The 22,065-nt window shown below is 40.7% G+C and overlaps 1 protein-coding gene and 1 long non-coding RNA gene across 3 annotated transcripts in view; one reads left to right on the forward strand and one right to left on the reverse strand.

Moving 5' to 3' along the window:
• The window catches only part of GBE1 (1,4-alpha-glucan branching enzyme 1), a 143,164-nt gene extending 135,073 nt beyond the window's left edge, over positions 1–8,091 (reverse strand). Inside the window, exon 1 of the mRNA XM_069024673.1 lies at positions 7,924–8,091. Coding sequence (XP_068880774.1) covers positions 7,924–8,024 — 101 coding nt within the window. The 5' untranslated portion in view covers positions 8,025–8,091. The remainder of the gene's footprint in view (positions 1–7,923) is intronic.
• LOC138114796 (uncharacterized) lies at positions 7,790–20,633 on the forward strand. 2 transcript variants are annotated; one of them, XR_011152815.1, is made up of 4 exons: positions 7,790–7,955; positions 8,507–8,711; positions 18,339–18,404; positions 19,044–19,818. It is a non-coding gene; the product is annotated as an uncharacterized lncRNA (long non-coding RNA). The 2 variants fall into 2 exon arrangements; XR_011152813.1 differs by lacking the exon at positions 8,507–8,711 and adding an exon at positions 19,827–20,633 and having other exon boundaries at positions 7,801–7,955; positions 19,044–19,190.
• Positions 20,634–22,065: the final 1,432 nt, after the last annotated feature.

Consider the following 22,065-nt stretch of genomic DNA (forward strand, 5'->3'; position numbering starts at 1 on the left):
AACAAATGACAACCAGACCCTAAACAATGAACAATGCCCAGAAATAGAGAAGTAATTATCTTACAATCATGCAGATTAGCAAGCACCATTCAAGATCAGTGTAGTCTGTTTGTGTACATCAACTTATCCACACTTCCAGAAGCCTTTTCTTGACTGAAAAGGTAGAGTTCGGCTTTGAGTGAAACAAATTAAAGAAGAAATACGGATAAGCTTGAAGTCCACATTCTCCTAATATAATACTTTGGCAAGATTCCTCCACTTTTTTATTCCTACCATCAAGGACAGCATCCTTACTTTGGCATGTCATACCTGAACCACTTGTGAGAGAATCCAGACCCCAACCTCCCTTTAAAGACTGTGAAACACACAAATCACTCAATGAGCACAACCCCAATTCAGGCAACAAGGGCTGAAACTCACATTTTCTATTCCATGAACTATACACATCTCAGTTAATTTTGTGTGACCAAGCATCACTCAATTCCTTTTGTACATCTAAGCTACATTTTTTTGAACTTGGCATAACCTTTGAGCAGTGGCACTCCTTCTCTGCAGAATGTAGGTCCACCCTTATTGGATCTTCATGCTCCACTTTGAAAATATTTTCTCTTTCCATCACCAAGCACAAGAGCAGACATGCTAAGCACTAAGAGAGGCAAAGCAACACATCAGGACAGCAAGGATACAAAGGAAGCAAAGTATCCTATGCCTGAAGAACAGCTTCAAAAAGAAAAAGAGGGTGTCTAACAGAAAGCATTAGAGCTACCTGCAAGTAATACCAGTCAATGGAATCAGAGTTGAATAACTGTCAGTAAGGCTTTTTTGTTGTTAAGTATACCCTAGAGAGTAAGTTCAAGTAAGTTCAGCCTTAGAAATTCCCAGATTCATGGAACAGTTTTTTAACATGTTCACATAATAGAATGAATTGACCTTGATCCTTTGACAGGTCTTCAGACATCTATTTTACCACGAGCCTATACAGAATTTTAATTGCAAATAATGCCCAGATAACATTCTAACGAGGCATTTCCAAGAGCAGCATCTTGGAGGCCTATTCTTTGTAGAATGAGCAGGACTCATCTCTAGCAACTGGCCCTCAATTTCTTAACATGAGGTGCTATAAGAGCATCAAACTGTCAGATACTTGGGCAGGAGGCAGCCATAGTCTAGGTAGAAACTTTTTTTTGCTGACTATTCTTTTTTCCAGAAGAAAACTTATGTTTTAAACATTTTAAATACAAAGACCTGATCTTGTTGCACTAGACACTTTGCCTGAAGACATTATTTTCTTTTTAACCTGATGAATAACTGTATGAAACAAAGGTGCAGAAAGTACAAAGCAAACGGAAGCATAAGCGAGAGCTTTTAGATTGCTGCCACTGCACAAGCCAAAAGGAGCTCTCTTTTGTGGAAGGCAGAAGATGAAGGAACAGCTAGGATTAGATAGTGGGAGTAAATAAAAGGTAACAGGGAGCCTGAAAGAGAAGTGTCTATACATAAATATTGAAATTGAACAGGGGGAGAAAAGTATCTTCAGGAGATAGGATGTCAATTTAAGACAGTCCTCCATAAGAATGCCTTCTTTGCAGCTTTGAAGTAGAGAAGAAACATGCATAAATACCTGAATGTAAAGTATTCAGCAAGACAAAGCTTTTCCTCACTATTACAATGAAACAGTTATCAGATTCCTGGTAATAAATTGTTCTAGAATTCCAGGCAAATTTTCAGAGTCGATCGAGCATGCTCAGATATGCTAACACTACATAACAGAGCTGAGGAGGCCTCAATTCATTTCTTCAGAGAATACCAAGTTTTAAACAGAGGCAACTGCTCTGCTAATGAAAAGCAATACCTACATCATTATATTTCACTGCCTTTTTATAAATCTAGCAGCTATTAACACAATTCCAACTTGAATCTTTCGATGAGGACTACACCAGACACACATGCTAGATGTACACTGGCCTATGCGAGTACTTCCTCACACACTCAAAAATTAAGGTCATCGGTGAGATAGTCAACCACACTTGTCACTGTTAGTAATCCAAATGCACATGAGTTAGAGACTACCATAATGCAGAAGGATTAAATCGGCAGGGTTCTAGAATCATACTGAACTGATGGGATGCCACCAAAACCAATAAAAATATGACCATGTATATGACACAGTTTTTCACAAATATTTAGTTCTGCACACCCATTACAACAGTCTGCATGTGATAAAATAGACAAGGAAAATCCAGTTTTTCTGATGATACGTAAGAGTTGTGTCAATTCTGCGACAGATCATACTCCAGTCCTTCTCCTATCTCCATCTTCATCTAGAAATAGGATTCTAGCTTAGTCACCCTTCAACTGCCATTCCCAAGCTTGCTAGACCCCAACAACAGCTGCCATCCTACTCAGCTCTATCACACCCAACTCAGCACCTCTTCATTTTCAATATCTCAGTCAGATACCCACCACTGTTCATCTTCAAAATATATTTAAAAAGACAGAACCATAAAGCAGCATTAAACTGATATTAAGCCGATACAAAATGGGAGATAAAAATGGAAGAATGGCAAGTTCTTCCCTTTTGTAAGAATGGAGGGATCTATGAACACTACGAGAAAGCTACGAACCAAGTGACAGGACATCTTGGTAATTGATACTGCTACAAAAGCCACTGAGTAGATGTTCCCATCTTGACCAACTCACCAACACTTGAGAAGGAATGGAACTCCTCTCTCTCAACCCATACACATGGCCAAGCACTATCAGCAGCATTTAATCTAGCTGAAGAAATCAATGTTTTTTGAGAACAAAGACTGAAGCTATGCATCGGTATTATTTTTCTTATTTATTCTACAAATTGAACTATTCAAAAAAAGCTTTCACCAAAGACTACATAATCAGTAGGTTACAGAGGCAGTTCCATGGACTGGTAAAATATAACAAGCCATGTGCATTGTTATAGCGGAAAATTCTAATAGGCAGCACTTTCTAACACCAGTTTGTAATACCATAAAATGAAATTACACCACAGGCATTAATGGTTTTAATTGAACCAATTATGGTCTAAGAGGTAAAAGACTAAAAATACATGCTAAGTTATACAAAGTCTTTAGTCTAAATAACACTTGAGACTTAACAAAATACTTGTGGGAAAACATATCCCAGATGGTCAAACAATGTAGCACAGTGATACCCTACACAAACACTATCACTTGAGGATTTTTTTTGTTTGTTTTTTTTAAGCAGATTCTTGTTTAGAGATCTGAATAGTGTGTATTTGGGTCAAGACTGAGCAGTTCGCTATATATACACTGATTTCCCCTCATCCCAAAGAAGATACTCCTTCCTCAACTCAGGATCAAATTCAGGCATTCATCAAAAGAAAAAATTACAGATTTCTATTTTCCCCATGAACACCATTTGCAACATGCCCAGGCATGGCAAAGTACTGAAATGGGAAGGTGACTAGAAGTCTTTCTTTCCCCTAGTCACTCATTTAACTATCCTCCATGCTTACGGCATTACTAGGTCCTACCATCACATTTTAGGCATTACTTCTTTACAGAAATCCTTTGTTCCTATCAAAGCACTCATTCAGCAGTTTTTGGAGGCTTTATGAAAGAGAAGAAAAGCAGTCAGTTGTCTTAAAGCACAAAGCTACACTTTACAAGAGGTTAAAGGAGACAGTCCTTGAAAGCAAGAGGAAAATGTTCAGAACTTGAGGCAACATCACGATTCGTTTCATCATGAATCTGGCAATGCTCAAGGTGAATCAGGATAATCATATTACATTGTAGAATCCAGTCTGATGTGACTAAAGCCTGTCTGTCCTTCAGCAACCCACTCCCTCCGAGAGAAAGGAAAAACAAAAGAAAGCACAAAGATCTCAGTATTAGCTACGCTGCTGTGCGGACTTGGTCACCATCCTGAGGGTGAAGGAGCACAGCACAGGGTAGGAGAGGCAGATGTGAACCCCAGCAAGAGAGGCCTGCACTTGCTCAAGGCATAGATGAGCAGGAACACACTAGAGCCTCTCCAGAAGACAGCTTTTTGTTCCTGGTCTGTTATCTAAACTATGGCACACAGGTAGGGCCTGAGAGATGGGTTTCTCAGAACAGATGGGCAAAAGCTAACTTGAGGAGGCGTGGGTTGCTCATATCCACTCACAGTTCTAAGCTATCTACAGGGACAGCTAGCTGGGAGTGCCTAAAGAAAAGAATGAGCCAGGCTGTTCTCCAAGAGAAACAGGGAAAACAGATCAGAAGCAACAAAGTTGCATCAAGCTAAGTTACAGTATAAAAAAAGAAATTCCCAGAATTTGGGTAGCCAAACACAGGGAGAGGCTGACCAAGGGGGCTGAGGAAACACATCCTCAGAGACCTGGCACAACCCTACAAGGTCTTGAGCAGCCCAATCCAACACCAGAAATGGTCAGTCTTTGGGTGTAAGAATAAGCAAGTCACCTGTGCAGAAGTCACCACAGTCATGGATACACAGCTATAAAGTTCTTTACTAACAATCATCTGGCCATGCTAACACAGTGCCACAGATAAGAGAGCAGATAGGCTCAAGCCCAAAGGGCAACTCAGCAACTTGCTGATGTCACTACCAAGATTGGCCCCAAGTCTTTTATTTCCCATCACTTCCAGAAAAGAACTTTCACTGAGCAAGAAAAAGGGAAGACTATTTCACATGTTACTGCACAAGGCATAATATAAGGATCTCCACCAACAAATGTTTAAAAGCTTTGTTTCTCAAGCATCCTTAATCCTGTGCCAAAAGCCCCAATTTTTATTTCTTTAGGCAATACACAGTACAATAACTATAAGCTATAAAATTTCCATCACTCCATGATGATTTAGTTTAATATTAAGTAAGGTCAATATCACTGCAAACTCTAAGAAGGGATCCAGACTACTACAGGAAATGCATCCATGTATACTATATTTGAACAAGTCTCTTTCACTTCTATTCTTTCCCAAAGCTTCCTAATCCAAGCTAGTAAAATACTTTTAGTGCAACAGGGTGCCAGGCACCAAATCTGCCTCCTGTCCCCTTTATAAGGAAAAACTCAACCTTCTGAACTGAGAGACCACATGTACTTTTGTTGTCTAAACTATTCAAGTGGGAAAAAAAGAAATGTCACTGGGCAGGGGGTATCAGGAGCAAAGTTAGAGGAAATCAGTCAGCAGCATCAGAAGGAATAATGAACAAATTGTCCCCGGTTCAGCAGTTGAGTAGCATGATTTCTACTCAGTTTTCCCACTCTACAAAAGTAAATTCATTGCTAATAGAGATAGTCCTCCTGTCCTACCTATGATGAGGCCATGGCAAGCAGCTGACAATCAATCAACACTTAACACATAGATTTGCTTAACAGCACATATGCCTAGCAGCTTCATCACAGCCTTTTCCTGCATCATGTATGGTGTAGGAAACCAGATCCATTGGGTTATTTAACGAGTGCCATACCACAGTGATGGGTCATGCAACCACCAGTTAAATGCATCAGCATCCTTCAGTCTGGAACAAAGATCACATAGCTCCACGCTGCTCAGGATTTCAGACACAGTGCACACAGTTGTGCAGGGCTGTTCACCACCTCCCCCAGCACAGGAACTGGACATCAAGTAAGCAAATCCCATATACTGAAGGCCCTAAAGAACTGGTTCTTCACACAAACAGCAATTAGGCTGCAGAACTCCTTTCTCCTGGGCAGTCTGGATAAAAGACACTTGAAGCATTAAATACAGACTGAATCACAATTCATAGAAACTGCAATGAGCATTGCATGCAGCCACCAACAGGAATTTCCCTGTGCTTACAATTCCTCCTCCTTGGTACACTCTATCATCCTTCTCCTGCTGCTTCTTTGGGCTTAGAATAAAACATCCAGTTTATCACACACTGCCACAAAAGTTTTCCTTTATTCTTTTAAATTAATTAACAGTATACATGTTTCCACAATAATTCTATGGCAACTGACCAGTTGGAGGTTCAGGAGCCAGAAAGCGACAAGATACAGACAGGACCATCTGAAGTTCTACGCTCCAGATGCACAAACCTGAGAAGTATACAAAAGTTTTGCAAACTCACTGTACTCAGAACAGTCACACTATCCTCATAAATACAACCACCACTAACCACAACGCGCCTGTTTTGATGGCAGGCACACTCAGGAAGCCCAAATGTTTTAATGAATACTTTTATTAAGAGCCAGATCTGCTCATTTATTAATTCCTACACCCTAGCTCCCCACTGAAAGAATTAGGTGCTTTACAGCACTGCATGCATGGCCAGGAGCTTGTCAGAAGCCATTGTATGAAACTCTCAGTTGTTCTGTCATTAAGAGATTAGTTTGAGAAAATGCTCTGCAAGTCAGCCTAATAGTTTACTCAATCCTTAATCCTATTTTACAAGATCTAGACTTACCACTATTCAATGCCAGAACCCAACAGGACACCAGGTAACGTTAAACCACATAGAACATAGTAACAGACAAAAAAAGCCAAAGACTTAAAAAAAAAAGATATCTCCTCTTACATCCCTCTCACACAGAGACTTTTCCAGACTTCTGGGACACAGTGCATTGGTCAGTACTACAATTATTTTTATTGCCAGACGACCACTAGCGAAACACAACATATAAATGCACAGCATAAAAGCTCCCAATGGCTGTGTTCAACCAGCGGGTGAGGTTTCAGCAGCTTTTCCAGGCCAGCAGCCTGGCTCTGCAGGATGCAGGCCTCCTCTGCCCAGACTGCTGCTAGCAGGCTCTCACCCAGGCCCTGGACAGAGGGTTGGTGTCACAGTTCCCAGCGAGAGGCACAAAAAAAGGGATGCTCAGACCGGCAACCCAGCACCAACCTAACGCACGCTCTGCTACTTCACACATTGCAGGTCTGCCGAACAGCTGAGCTGGCGGTTCAGGGATACCTCAAAACATGCAGGAAAATTCTCCAGAAAGACGAGATTCAGAAGCAGTTTATTTACAGATAAACAGAAAAACGCTTTTGTTAGTGACAGCAACTCAGTGCATCAACCTCACAGCCTGACTGCATCCATCTCTGGGATCCCCAACACAGGAAGGGCATTGATCTTTTGGAACGAGTCCAGAGGAGGCCACCAAATTGATGAAGCACCTCTTCTACGAGGTGAGAGAACTGGGATTGTGCTGCCTGCAAAATAGAAGGCTTAGGGGTGACCTAATGGCAGCCTTACAGTAGCTGAAGGGAACTTATAGGAAAGATGGGGCTAGATTATTTACATGTAGTGACAGGTCAAGGGGAAATGGGTTCATGCTGAGTAGGTTTAGATTAGATATTAGAAAAAAATTCTTTACTGTAAGGGTGGTGAGGCACTGGAACAGGTTACTCAGTGAAGTTGTGGCTGCCCCATCCATGTAAATGTTCAAAGCCAGGTTGGATGCAGCTCTAAGCAACCTGGACAAGTGGAAAGTGTCCCTGCCCACGGCAGGGAGTCTGGAACCAGATGAAGTTTAAGGTCCCTTCCAACCCCAACCCTTCTATGGTTCCGTGACTGCCGCAAGCTGTCCCCGGCTGCGCCCACGGGCCCGGCTGCCACCGCCGCCCCCCCGCCGCTCTCGGGAGGGCCCGCGGGGCGCAGCGCTGGCGCCCGAGGCGCCGCAGAGCCCGGGGGGTGCCGGCTCCGGACGGGACGGCCCGGCCCCACCAGGCCGGCGGGGAGGCCCGCGGGCGAGGCCTCCCTGCAGCGCCCCGGCCCGGGAGGCCTCGCCGAGCCCTGGCAGCGGCTCCGCCCGCGGCAGCGGCGCCTCCGCCGGAAGGGAAGCGGAGCCGCCCCGGCCGAGGGGAGGGGAGAGCAGCGCGGGGGAGGGGACACCGCCCGCCCCGGCGCCCCCAGAGGCGGGCGGGCGGCCGCTCCGCGCTCCCCTCCACGCGGCGGTACCTGCGCTGGAAGTCGGTCCGGAAGGGCGCCAGGTAAGGATCCCGCTCCAGCAGCTGCTGCAGCCTGGGCGGCTGCAGGGGCTCCGTGCTGGCGGCGGCCATGTCACCACCGCGGACTCCCCGTGATCCGCGCCGCCGCTAAATACAGCCGGGGAGGGGGCCGGGCGGGCGGCCGGGCGCCCCTGCCTCTCCCCGCCCACCGCCCGGGGCGCCGCCGGGGCCGCCTCCGCCGCTCCTCCCCGCCCGCGGTGCGGCGGAGCCGGGGCTCCGCGGCAGCGGGAGGGGGTGCCGCTGGTTCCCGGTCTGGCCCGGCCCGGCCTCCCCGCGGCGATGGCTTCGGTCCGGCAGCCCCGGGTCGCTGCCCGCGGGGCGGGAAGGGGCCGCGGGCGGTGCGCGAGAAGCGCCGGTCTCCGAACGGCATGGGGTGACAGCAGAGGAAATAAAAACAACTGGGGGAAAAAAAAAAAAAAAAAAGAAAAGCATCTGCGGGAGCCGACCCGCCCGGCAGGAGGGGGATGTCTGCCTGCCGTGGCTCGGCGGTCCCCCAGTTTCTTTTCTTAGTGGCTCTTTGATGTCTTTTTCAGCGTGTCAGCTGCCGGGTGAACTTCGCGTTCCCACACACATAAAGCCCACCGCATACCCCAGCCAACATCAACACCCCCCAAAGCAGATTTGGCATCATCATGACTGATGGAATAAATTTCTCGACTGTTTGATGGGGTGCTGGCGTGCTCATAGACAGCTCAGCAAAAGACTCTGGGGACGTCCATGAGTTCTCATAAACACCGAGTCTGTACTGTAAAATGTTGCTTTATCAGACACATAAAAATTTCCAAACCTAGTAAGATTAGTTCAACTGATCCTAGTGCAGCTCTAAATGCTGAATAGCACAGGTAGATTGCTGTGGGAGTTTTTGACCTAATATCAGCTTGTCTCGTTTTTGGATAGGCCACCAAATATCCAAGGCAACTAATCACCAGGCTGACCGTGCCTCTAGGCCAGCATTGAGCACTTTTATTTAAGGTCCAGCAATTTTGCTTTGTTTAGACATGTAGTGAGAAAGTTTATTTAGAGGCCTCTTTTGAATGCTTTTCAGCCACAGTTTATGAACTTTTCAGCTTCTAGATACCTTAACTCGTTCCCACAACCGTCTCCAAAATTGCTGTCCTCAGTTTGACTCATCCTCCCTATCTTGGCTTCCTCTGAATTTAAGTGCTGTTTCTCCTTCCTGTCTGCCAGGGACTAACAGCACCGTGTGTGATGGACACTAACAGCTCATTTATTACTTCACCCAAAACTGGCTACAGTGAAAGTTTCCGTAATGATTTGTTTCATCAACAGTGCATGTACACTTAACTGCACTGTATTTCCTTCCTTGTAGCAGTTTCTAACTAAACAGGCAAAAACAAAGTACCTTTGTTCCTTTTTTTCCTTGTGGAGTGCAACAAGTATTCTGTCCAAAGACTGTGTAGGGCAATAATTATACTATTAGCTAGAGCAGTTGCCCCAACAGAAGGCCCAAGGAGTTTTGGTTTGGTTATTGAAACAAGTAGCATCTATGCTGTATCAGAACTACTTGTCATATCCAGCTCTGATAGGTCAAGATTTCTTTTTTTTCACAGTGGCCACAATTTCTTCAGTCACTGGAGACTGAAAAACTGTTTTTAAAATTTCCTGGGCTTCTCAAAACTTTCTGCGTGGCAGTGATTTCAGTGCCTGAGTTTAACAACTCTTACCATCGTCTTTTTGCTTCTTTCCTCATACTGTGTGTGTGTTCTTCTGCAAATGTGCCATCCTTACTCTCACACTTAACTAGCTTGGTCAACTAAAAGGAAAAGATAAATTCCAGCTTATTATCAAGAGCCAGAAAACTGGTTTTTTTACAAAAGTTGCATGTTACATGTGCTGCTGCTTTGGGGCTTCCAGGTGTTTAGTACTGGAGAGGGTACCTGCTGTTTGAAGTGGAGGTGGGAGAGCAATTCCTGCAGCCTTTGAATGCATGAGCATTGGAAACAGGAGTTCCACTCCTTAGCACTTTTTTGCTTGTTTGTTTTATTCATTGTCAGGAAGCTCAAGCAAGTTCACAGCATTGTTATTAGCTTTTAAGCATAAACAGAAGAGAGACATCTATAAATGAGCATTAGCAATTTGTGTAGGAATGTAGCTGTGGCTTGCACCACCCTGGAGACAGGGACCCCTTCTAACATTCATTTTAAGCAGAAACGACATAGCATCCAGCCTCATATACAAGCAATCCTGAACTTCAGGAAGTTAAATTCTGCAGATAGCCCCTGTCTCTGCAACAGAGAAAGCCCCAATGATATTTTTAACACTCTGTGAACCAGGATATGAACAAGCATACCATTTGTATCTACTCATGTTCCATTTTACAACTTGGGCATGATTTTATCTGCCTGCTTTGTCACAAGTAAATCCAAGATACTGAGGCATATGTTATTTTGATCATTGATTACACCATGATCCTGGTGTTCCCACCCTGAGCCGAGGTTGGCTCTCAGGACACTGCCATTTAGTCCTCTACCTGGAGGCAAAAACAGCAGCTCAGACAATGAATACTGTCCCAACAGCTGAATGTGTCTTTGTGCGTTTGGCAGGGATGGATACAAAGCTGCCAGCTGCTGCTGCCAGTGCAAACAGAAAGAGGAGGACTGTTGGGAATAACTGCTCTTTTATGTAGACAGCAGTGGATCATATAAGAATGGTGTCTAAGGCGTGTGTCTCGCACCCAGTTACCAGTGAGGCTGGAGTGTATCAATTACTCTAAAGTCATCTTTCAAACGATGTTCATGCTTAAGTTATATATACTTTAAAATTTTGCATAGTGATGCGAGCAGTAACGGTATAATTAAAATTATAAAATCAATTTAGATTTTTTTTTAATATGCAAAGTTCAAAGATAAATCTAAATTTTGAAGACAAAAATGGCTGCTCCTACCATGCAGCACCTCCATTTTGATTCACTAATATTTTGCATTTATTTTACAAAAAAAAAAGATGACAGAGATGATAAACCATAGGAACTAAGTTAAAAAATCCCTTTTTTGTCATTAAGGCACTGGTTCAGATTCTTCCTCATCAGTAGTGTGTCTGTTCATATTTCAGCCAGAATGGATCTGTGAGGCCTCTGGCCTTGACTGGCTCTTACAGCGCAAATTCCAGGTTCTTCTAAACCAAGTGGCTTAGAGCAGACCTGGCTCCTGGTCCTGGCCCGGCTCTGTAAGATGCTTCCAGGCCTGCCTGAGTTGCCTTTGTGGTACAGGCTTCTGTTCTGCAGCTAATACAGAGACTGCCCAATCCCACAGTTTAACCTGTCTGAGAAGAGATGGCAGGTACCAAAGGCAGCAGGATATTTCTTAACTCTGTGTTGAGAACATGTAAGAGTTGCTGGTCTCACAAAGTGACAAGTCACAAGGCATGTCCTTTGTATGGTTCTGTTCAATACTTAATGCTATATCAAGACTTGTTATCATTTCAGTCTGGGCAAAACTCCTCCCAACTCCTTTTCCTGAAAGTCTTTTTACATCTAGTTATGGTTGGTCCACTTTGCTTGCTTTCATGTAGAGAGATGTATGTATTTTTTATTTCCATTGCACCTTTCCATGACTTAAAGATGAGAGGTAGTCCATGAGCAAGGACTGACAAGCTGTCACTCGTGCCTATACTGGATCTCATAATGCGACCTATCAAGAAAAGGTGTTTCTGTGGACAGAGACAGCTGTTCAAAAAGATTTATGCTTCAGTATTCCAGAAGAATGGATTCCTGAAGGATCCCCTATCCTTTAAAGAGGTGTCAGACACCTGAGCATGTTACAGTATCCATTGCAACTTCCCACTTTTGGACTGGTTTCTGCACATTCAGTACTTAACACAAAGTGGACTTCAAAATTTGTAAGAAAATTATCTTATTTTGCCACATTGGCCAGCCATACTTCCCCATGTTATTTGTTCCATGATCCATAAGTATTTAACTGCACAGCTGTCATCCAGACCCAGTGCAAATGCCCCCGTTAAAAAAATAATTATCCTTTATCTCAGTAGTCTTCCCAAAGAGGTCAAGCATTGGTTGTGGAGCTGTAGCTCATTGCAGGGTGGTTGTAGTAGGTGACCTTTAAAGGTCCCTTCCATAACAAGCTTTTCTGTGATCCCATGACACTTATCCCTATCTTTGGATTTGCCAAGGTGAGACACATAGGAGAAAAGAAATGGTCAGTGTTGCACAGCTGCTTCCAAACATCATGTCAGTGTTCCATAATTAAAACTGTACTTAAGCAAGGATTGAACTGTTTGATTACATATGAAGAACAAAGCACATATCCTTGAAAATTGCAGCAAACATTCCAAGTATCCATTGATATATTTATTAATTAGTTCATAGGCTTAAGAATTTTAGGGTTGGGATTTATAAGAAAAATAGGGTATTGATACTGTCTTTTAAGGTATTACCTTTGCCCTGTCATGGTTTCAGGAGCTTTACATAACCACGCATCTTCAAAGATCAAAACAAATATACAATCTGAAACACTAAAAAGCCAGTTTCAGGGTTGTAAGATTCCAGTAAGCACAGCTGATGGGAATGCCATTTTCACTTACCATTCAGAGCAAAATAAAAACACATTCCAACAACCTGAAAGTCCTAAATAATGACTGCTTCTTGCTTTCACAATATTGCAGTGTGATTATGCTTTGGTGTCCTTATTTTGTATAACAGAATATCAAAAAATGTAAATATCTTTCAAAGTTGTTTACACATTAATCAAGATACTTCAAAGTGTGATACCAATTTTAAAATATCCACAGATGTAGAACAATATTTGTTGTGAAAATGTCTATGAGTCTTACTAAAAAATCAGGTAAGAATTTGTGAAACAGTTCACAGATACAAAATACAAATAAAACCTTCAGGAAGTTCATAATATTTTTGGATGTTGTAGATACTCTATTGGTTATATGCCTTCTGTATTTCTCAGAAGTAATTACTGCCAATAGTAACAACTTTCTACAACTCCCAGTACTGCTGTTTCCTGTTGTTTGCATATGTGTTTATGCATTAGGGGAAGACCATAAAACATTCTGGACTCTCTCCTTAATGCCATACCACAATACTTGGTAGCTGTCACCTCTGTCTTACCAATGTGTGTTTATGTGTAACACTTAGAAAATAAGTAGCTTGAGCTCTCCGGATAGTTGCCCCAGAGGAACACTCTTGCTATTATTGCTGAGGCTTTTTAACTATGTATTGCTATTAAACAAGCAACTTATTAACACTCACCGAATATTGTATGCTTTATATCCAATACACTTAGAACTGAGAATGAAACCCCATAGCAACAGCAGCAATTTTGCTTTCTTGCTGTTCATTGTCAGGTCTTTCCTAAAACCCCTGAGGAATGATATTGCCTTGGGCGTTTCTTGGTTGCATAGTCCCACATTCCTCCCTGAAACACTACAGGCATTTAGACGGCCCGGCCTTTTACTCAGAAGAGAAAGTGAGGTTGCCAGATAATCGTTCAGAGGGTAACACATCTAATCCTTCGGGAGGTCAAGTGAGGTGAGAAGAAAGGAGGAGATGGATACTGCTAATGCTCTGACAGCTCTGTCAATATAAATTCATTAGTATGTATAGAACTATTTTAGTTTTCAAAAAGCAGAATAGTACCTCAGTTGGATTCATGAATTCAAGTCTATCCCAACCACCACAGGAAGAGCAGATGAATCTGGTGCAAACCGTGTGTGAAATGCAGAACTTTTGGAAGTCCAAAATGCTTTCCACAGACAGTTTTTTAGATCTTATCAGTATTAGTTCTGGTTTACTTTTTAATGGCAGTCAGTGGCATTTGACCCAATTGATTCTCAGGTGCAACCACCAGTGTGTTGAATGAACAGAAAGATGGGACAGGGACCAGATCCTTAGTGCTACACTCAAAATCTTTCTATAGTCAGAAGAAAACACCAAATATGGAACTAAGAACTTATTGTTATGAATGAATGAATATTTTAACAGTATCGTTTTTCAAAATATTGGATTCATTTGGAAAAAAAAAAAACAAAACCAAAACCCAACACCCTTATTAATAATGCATTTATATATACATATATGCAATGCATACTTGTTATACAGAAAATGCTTTAGCACACAAAAGGGTCTGAGAGTATAATTACGTATAATTATACAACCACTGAGCAACTAAAATTACAACTGTAAGGTGTAAAGCTAAGCTCAGGTTTCTGTAGATGTTAGAGACCACAGTCTTACTTTTAAAGCAGTGGCGTTATTTATAGCTTTACGTTTCATATGTGCTTGTCAGTGTGCATTTTACACACTCTGAGATGGTGCACAGTGATTTCTGAATGTATCCGAACGTAACTGGATCCTACATAGATAATTGCACAATGACTGGAGCTATTTCATAATTACATCTTTGTCAAATTCTGATCTGAGCATTTATCAAAACATGGAAAACTAATTTCCTTACATACATAATGCATGTTTTGAGCCGTTGTTTTTCTGGAATCTGCCTAAAGACACTATGAAGAACATCTATCATGTTCAATTACCCATCTTCACATGCACATATTTCTCATCTCAGAAATGCTATACCTTTAGATCTCCAAAGTTACCTGAATTAATTGAATAATCACGTAAGGTTATGTACTATAAGTTGCATTTTGATACCCTATCAGTTTAGGGACCCATAGTTTCTACTATTTCTGTCTTGGAATATCCCCAGTACAATAACTGAAGGTGTAGCCTTCACAATCCCAGTGATGCAGAGCTACACTTACAGGTGTGCAATCCGTTGCCATAGGTGATTGTATTGTATGCAATACAATTTTCCATAGAAAAATTTTTATGCCTCGGTGATTCACCTTTTCCTCTTAGAACACTCAAAACTCTCCATTTCTATAAATACAGAAATCTTCTTCCAAGACAAATATATACACACAGACATTTTTGTTAGTAACATCAATATTCATGGATTAGGAAGAACTAATCTGTCTTCACACAGGTTTTTTCTTGCTTAGAGATAAATCATTTAGGTTGGATCCTTTTTCTCTTATTAGAAAGGTTTATATCATGCTTGTTTTTAAAATCAGCCATGGCATTTCAGTTAAAAGAAAAGTGGTATGACTTTCACTTTTTCTATATGTAGGCAGCTTAATAAAATTATGCAGTAAAGAAAACTAAGTGATACGCAGCTTACAGTGTGAGTACATTTGGAAGGGATTGCTTAAACTGCGTTATCTGTGGGAAATAAAAAGAGCAAATATAATTAATAGTTATCTTAGTTACCCAGGCACCCAGCACCTCCTTCAGTATGGGTTTCTGAGGACATACAGGATTATTAGCTGCATTTCTGTTTCCTGCATATTTTATGTTGAAGTATGTAGTAATAAAACTTCATTACTACTTAGTAAAAAAATTTTCTTCATATTATTAGGTAACTTTCATTAGATGACAATTCTTTGCAACGAACAGCTAAATATTTATATTTTAATCCAAATAGCAACCTTCACTGGTAATGTATTAATTACTATCATGTATTAAATGGGTAAATTTTGGTTTTCCAAGTTAATGCACTCCCCGTTCCATTAGAATAGTTTAAGTGCTGATGGCTCTCAGTCAGTTTTCCTCAATCACCCTTCCTTTTTGATGTATCTGAGCCTTCTGTTTATCTCTCAAAATTCTCTCTGGATGTTGTATTCCATTACCTAATCCTACTCAAAAAAATGGTTAATATTGGTGCCCAATCTCATTTTAGCTTGAGCAGCCACTCGGTGCAGGTTTCCTCACTCTTGTACCATCAGCTCCTGCAGCAGGGCATCATCACATATAGCAGTCCCCGTGCTCACAGCAGTTCTGAATTCTCCTGCATGAATATCCAGCTTCTTTGTTTCTTTCTGCATTACATTATCTTCTCAGGCAGCATCCAGGCTCTTCATTTTCTGCTTGTCCCATAGTTCCGCCAGGAAGGCAGGCCATCCCCAAGTGGGGAGGTTCACCTTGGTGTCTGTAAAGGTGGGGCATAAGCAATTAATTGCACTTTTCCTTATGGCACTCTTCAGTTAGTGATCTGCTAGTTCCAGGATTGCATTCCTTCCCCAGTTTTCTTCTGTTGCTTCCATGTGTGTTTGTTCTTGGTCTATTTCCTTACTGCACTATTTCCTACCATTGCATGTGTGGCATGGACTACTTTTCTGCCTCTTTTCACTTTGTCATCCCCCTTTTGCCACTTTTACCAGAGAAGATTATATGAGAGTGAATGCTGACAAAAAGAAAGAGAAGTTTTTACAGCATCTGAGTCATGCACTCTGATGGACTTTTTGTTTGTTTTTCTCACTTGCTAGTATTTTGTATCCCCTAGATCACTTCTTCCCTTATATGGCTTGCTAGCTCATTCTGTACTGTTCCAGTGTCTACTGACCTTAAAACTGAATGCATTTCTGCGTCCAGGACATCCACTACAAGTCTTAAAATACACCCTGGTCATAATTCAAGGCTGGCCTGTCTCAACCACATAAACTTCAAACAGAGACTGACAGCTTTTTCTGGTCCTAATACATCTCTGCTTTCTTCTGGCTTGTGATCCATCCTCAGACGATACAATCTGTCACATTCTGGGCCTCCTTTTCAAACTCATGCAGTGTTACACATCCACTCACAGCAGGCAGTTGCTCCTGCAGGAAGAGCTGGTTTGCAAGAATCTGCATCTCCAAGACTTAGTCCCTGCTGAATGTACCGTTCCCTCAGCTCAGCCATTTCTTCTACAAAAAGAGAGAAGGGCAGGTATTTCTAGGAGCAGAGTGGGCATGTGTAGTAAGAGATTGGATTTGGTTTTCTCCTTCCTTGATTCCCCTATCAGTCTACCTGATTTTGTCCTTACAGGTAAAGCCATAACAAAAACTATCTCTACTCAGCTGGGTCATGAGAAAGGGGCAGAGACAGAGATCTCTGATCACACAGGACTATGATCAGAAGCTTTTAAAGCAAGTATCAGCTTCCATTCAGTATCCACCTATCAGCAGCTTGCTCTGACTGCCATCTGTTTTCTCCTCTTTCTCTCAGATTTTCAACAAAGTTTCCTTGTCCCTCACAAAACCTGCCACTTACCAGGGCAAGGCTTGGCTGGAGTGAGTCATAGCCAGATCATAAATTGATGTAACTACTGTTTCTCTGCTTTCCTTGGATTGTTAGTCACCCTGAAGCACCTGGGTTGCCCAAAATTCTTTCATTTTACAGTAAATGGGATAATTACCAGAACACAGGACTGCACACTTCTGCTACATTCATTCCCAGTCTTCTATGATGACTGTAGGCTTTCTCCTACAAAAGTTTTTGCAGAGGCTTGGTTGTTCACCAGCCCAACTAGAAGGGTTCACAGATGGGTTTTCCCATGTCTTCCCCCGACTTATTACACTGAAAATCTTCTTTTCTACACCACATACACATTGCTAAGAATTTACTGAGAATTTGTTAGTCCAGTAAATATTCTAACAGTATAAATTATCTGATTAATGCAGAAGAGCCCCACTTTTCTGATGTTCTGGTCACCCTTCCAGTATGCCTCTAAGTCCTGAGCTTGTCAGTCTTCCTGATGCAGACAAGAGACAGGACTTGCTTTATAAGTCATAAGCCCCTGAGGCCTTCACAAGAACAGTGATGTTCACGTTGAGGGATTCCAGTTCCTCAGCCTTGGGTAAATTTGCTTTTGTTTTTAAACCTTTTCATTATACCATCTGCTTCTCTCTTACCTATTTCCCAGCCAGTTTGAATATTGCACAATATCTTCACTCCAGGGCTCTCAGATTTCTACTGTTCTCTGCAATTTTATTTCTCTATCACTCAACCATTTACTTTACTAAAATCAGTAATTTCAGCAATATAAAACTGTAATTCCTTAGTGGAGAATCCAGGAGACAAGTTAGAGACAGGTTGATTTTTCAAAATCACAGTAGTTTTGCTGAAATGCACAGTCAGCAGAGCTGTATAAAACTGGAGGTCACTGCATTGTTAAGTTCAAATTTGTCATTGAGCTACTCAAGAAAAGCATCTATAAATGGAAGACATCATGAATGTTTATACTGTTCAAAGGCCTGTTTTACAGCCTGTCTGCAATTCAGTAGTTTGTCAATATAGAACATAAAAAACTTAAGCCCGATATCTCTTCCAATTTATTCTGCTTTTGTAGAATTTACTAAATTTATGTTAAAATCCCAACAGATGTTACAACAAAAATTTATATCCATGGCTTTTGGGGCCATGAGCAAATCAACTCATTGTGCAATAGTCTTACATTAGCCAACTGTTGATAAATATGCTGTAGAAATACTTAAGTATTCAAAATGCTATGTCCTGGTAAAAAATTACAAATATTTTTATGTCTTCTTTTATTCCAGCTCTTTTTCCTCAAAGAATTTGAAATATGAATAATTGTGGTGGGATAAATGAGAACTCGTGGACCTGTAGGTATTCTGAGTCTCTGGAACCCATCTGCCATTTGCTTTGTGCCATCACAGAATCTCATAACACAATGTTCCAGGCAAAATTGCCATTACAGATTTATGTTGTTATAGGTTGTTATATATCTTATTATAGATATATAATACATTGTTATATATATTATATGGTTGTTATATACATTATTATATTTATAAATTGTTATAGATATATTTTTTTGCCTTAATACCAACCTTCTATAAATTTAACTTTTTTTAATCAGTGATACAGTTCACTGTCTGTGGTCAGTCAAGCTGATCGTAGTCAAGGAGTAGCCATAATAGTACTCTCTAGTAGGAATAGCACACTATAAATTAGGAATCTTTTCAGAAGCCTTTCATGTCTTACCCTCATTAAGCTTAGTCTCATAAACCAGACTAAGTCCTCTCCTGAAATTTTTCTGGTTGTAATTATCTGGTTCTTTTACTGTTTATGGCTAAGGAATCAATTTATGCAAATAAAGAGATTTCTTTATTCATAAGATAGTTGTCCACACTGTTAGAATTATTTGTTCTATCTCCTCCTTCCACTGTTTCAACTGCACACAGTTAAAATAACTAATTACTCTTAAAATTCATAAATTATCTGTTGCTTCTTGACCTAAGCACTCCGTCAGCTGTCTCCTCAGGAACTCCTGTGTTGTCATCTGATTCAACACATGCACAAGGAACACTTACAAAGGGAGCTGAGTCATTCTCTAAATCTGGACCATCGTCCTCTGAACACAAAACCTTCCTCTGCAGGACCTAAGGGCAAGTATTAACTGTGTCATGTTGCACAGGATGTTTTAGCTTCTCTGACTTTAAATTACTTGTGTGTCTAACTGAAAAGCACATAATTTAGCTGCATCCACCAAAATTTTCTTTGTGTCATTTGTGTTACATAGTGCCAAATACTCATTTATCTTCTTACTTCTGTGTACTTTTTCTTTTATTTGTCATTTCAAAACAGACTCACATCTTCACTGGACTGTTTTTTATACATATGTGTAATTTCTGTGAATTGTGACTACTTTGCTGTCATTCAGGAACCCTTGAGTTGCAAGGAACGTAACCTTCTGTACAATCAAATTGTTATTCCAATCATACCATTAAAAGACACTCACTGTGAATATCAATCTGACTTAAGTCATCTGATATACCTAACATTTAAAAGGGCTGACAAATGAGGACGTGTATTAGACACCCTAAAAGTGAGGATAAAGCAAGACCAACTGTTCATTTCTTATTATTTTCTTAGCACTATGAAATATCATACGCATTCTTTGCATTTTTCAATGGATGAACTTGTTCTCAGTCTTATCTCTGTGCTTGCCAAAAATGTGTGTTCTGGTAGGTTGAAACCACTCTAGCACTACTACAAGTGATTAATACTAGGATTTTTTTCAGGTTTATGTCCAAGTTGCTGGGTTACTTGCAGTTCTGAACAAGATTTACATGAAGACTTGTTAAAGAGCTCTGTATCTGAGTTGTATTACATGGCTTGAAATAAAGCTTTTCAGCTGACTTTTCCAGTATAATTTTTTTTGTGGTTTAGGAGTTTTCATGCTAGCTCTGTTTTTATAAATACTGCCTTTATTAAATTTGTAAGATCCCAAAGTAATGCTTTTTGGTTTAGGTTTATTTTCTTGATTTATGTGCTTGCATGTGTATCTTCTCCCTCTCTCTTTTCTAGTTCTTTTTTGACTTAACATTGATTTTTTTTCCCCCATTATTTTACAGTAAGTCGTGAGGCATTGACATCCCTAAGGAATTTAAAGTTACATGGAAGAAAATTGAGCAGCATATCAATGGATGAGATAGGCATGATGGTTTCTCCACAATGTCATTGCATGTTGATGAAGGGACAGGACTGTGAAATATGAGATGCAAGTGTCATCAAAATATTACCCTGGTTTTGCAAGGAGCTGCAAAAGGAGCCATTCCTTTTCTGCAAAAGGAAGGCTTGAGTATTCGTAACTGTAAAAACAAAAAGCAACACTGCCTGCAACAGAAAAATAACTGCCATATGTTTCCTGGTTTTCTAATTTCCTTTCTGTGCCATGAAGTATAGATATTCCTATTAATGAAAAAAAAAAGGCAATCACCTCTTGTCTCTGTTTTTCTTAAATCTAGAAATGTTTTGCAAATTTAACGTGAATCAGTCAAATGTCTTGTCCTGTTTTTTTCATTTTTGGAATAAACTGAAGTATTTCAGCTTTTGGTGTCCGTCCTGCTTGTTCACATGATTTCTTTTTTATATCAGGGTTCTGTTTTTCATAAACATCAAGACCTTTTCAAGTACTGAGGAACTGAGGTGGGTTCTGTTGTATTTCTGTACTAAATTAAATTAATTTTATAACCTATTCAGTACTCAGAAACAAGTCTTTTTCTGAGTTTAAATTGGGTACATTATGACTTTAAGGTTAATATATTTTACATAGTGCTTTGAGTGCAAGTTTGCATATTAACTGAAGGAGGTTTGATTAGTTTTATTCTTTTCTTTCTTTTCAAAAAATTATTTTGCATTGTGTATTATCTCTATTAGTAAAAAGTACAAAATCTTCTCTGATAACTTTCCATTATGTTAGAGAAGATTCAACAAAGCCTTTAATTTCTTTTGTCTTACATTGTGAACCAGGATAGTTAAGGGAAAAAAAAAATCTTTCAAGAATGAATCAAGAATCTGCTTGTAAATATAATACTGTCATTCATCATTAGAGATAACACACAGGGGTTATAGCTGTGTGAGCTATTTAAAAATCAAAAGCAGCACACTCAGAGTGTGGCCATGTTTGGAGGAGCAGTACATAAAAGTTACCCCTCAAGAACATATCGTTCTGAAGGGTAACCAAATATAATTATTTCATGTGGTGCCACATAATTGAGATGACTTGGAATTCCCCCTCTTGTAACACTTTTGATCTGTCTCTTTGACAGGGTAAGGTTAAATCTCCGTCTCCTATAACGAGTTGGGAAATACTTCTGGTGCTAAGAATAGCTCATTAAAGGTGGATGGAAAGTCTCCTTTTCTAATGTACATAATAATTACCATAACATTCAGTGAATGTGTCTTTGCTGGCAGAATGACATACCTTGCTGCTGTATCAATGAAAACCGAGTTTCTTGTTGGTTAATACTGTCACTCGCCTGGAATAACTAGGTCAAATGAAGTAAAAACATGGAAAACGGAAAAAGATTATTTTTTTAAATATACATTTCTATTCTAAACAAGTCAGCATCTATTTCTTTTTAGAGAAAATTTGAATAGAGCACAGGATTTCTGAGTCAGTAAGCTCAGATGAGACAATCCACGGCTCTTCTCCACCTCATATTCCGGTAGCTGAATTACTGACTTTACAACAATGCCACTCATGGCAGAAAACATTAGTAGTAAAACGTAGCAATGTGCTTGAACTTTAGAACTTGAGGTGAGTGGTGCCAGGGACATCTGCAGCCTGGAGGCAGGGCCAAAACATTCCTTTGCTCCTACAGTGTACGTGGAAAACTCTTGGTAAGGAGGAAAGGCTGGAGAATATATACATCACCAGGTCTGAATGGATACCACCAGATCTGAATGTACATCACCAGATCTGTGTCTCTTTGGTTCCACAGGACTGCCCTTGCCTTTTCCCATATTCCCTGCCCC

This window comes from Aphelocoma coerulescens, chromosome 1, assembly GCF_041296385.1.
Source record: "Aphelocoma coerulescens isolate FSJ_1873_10779 chromosome 1, UR_Acoe_1.0, whole genome shotgun sequence".
NCBI lineage: Eukaryota > Metazoa > Chordata > Aves > Passeriformes > Corvidae > Aphelocoma > Aphelocoma coerulescens.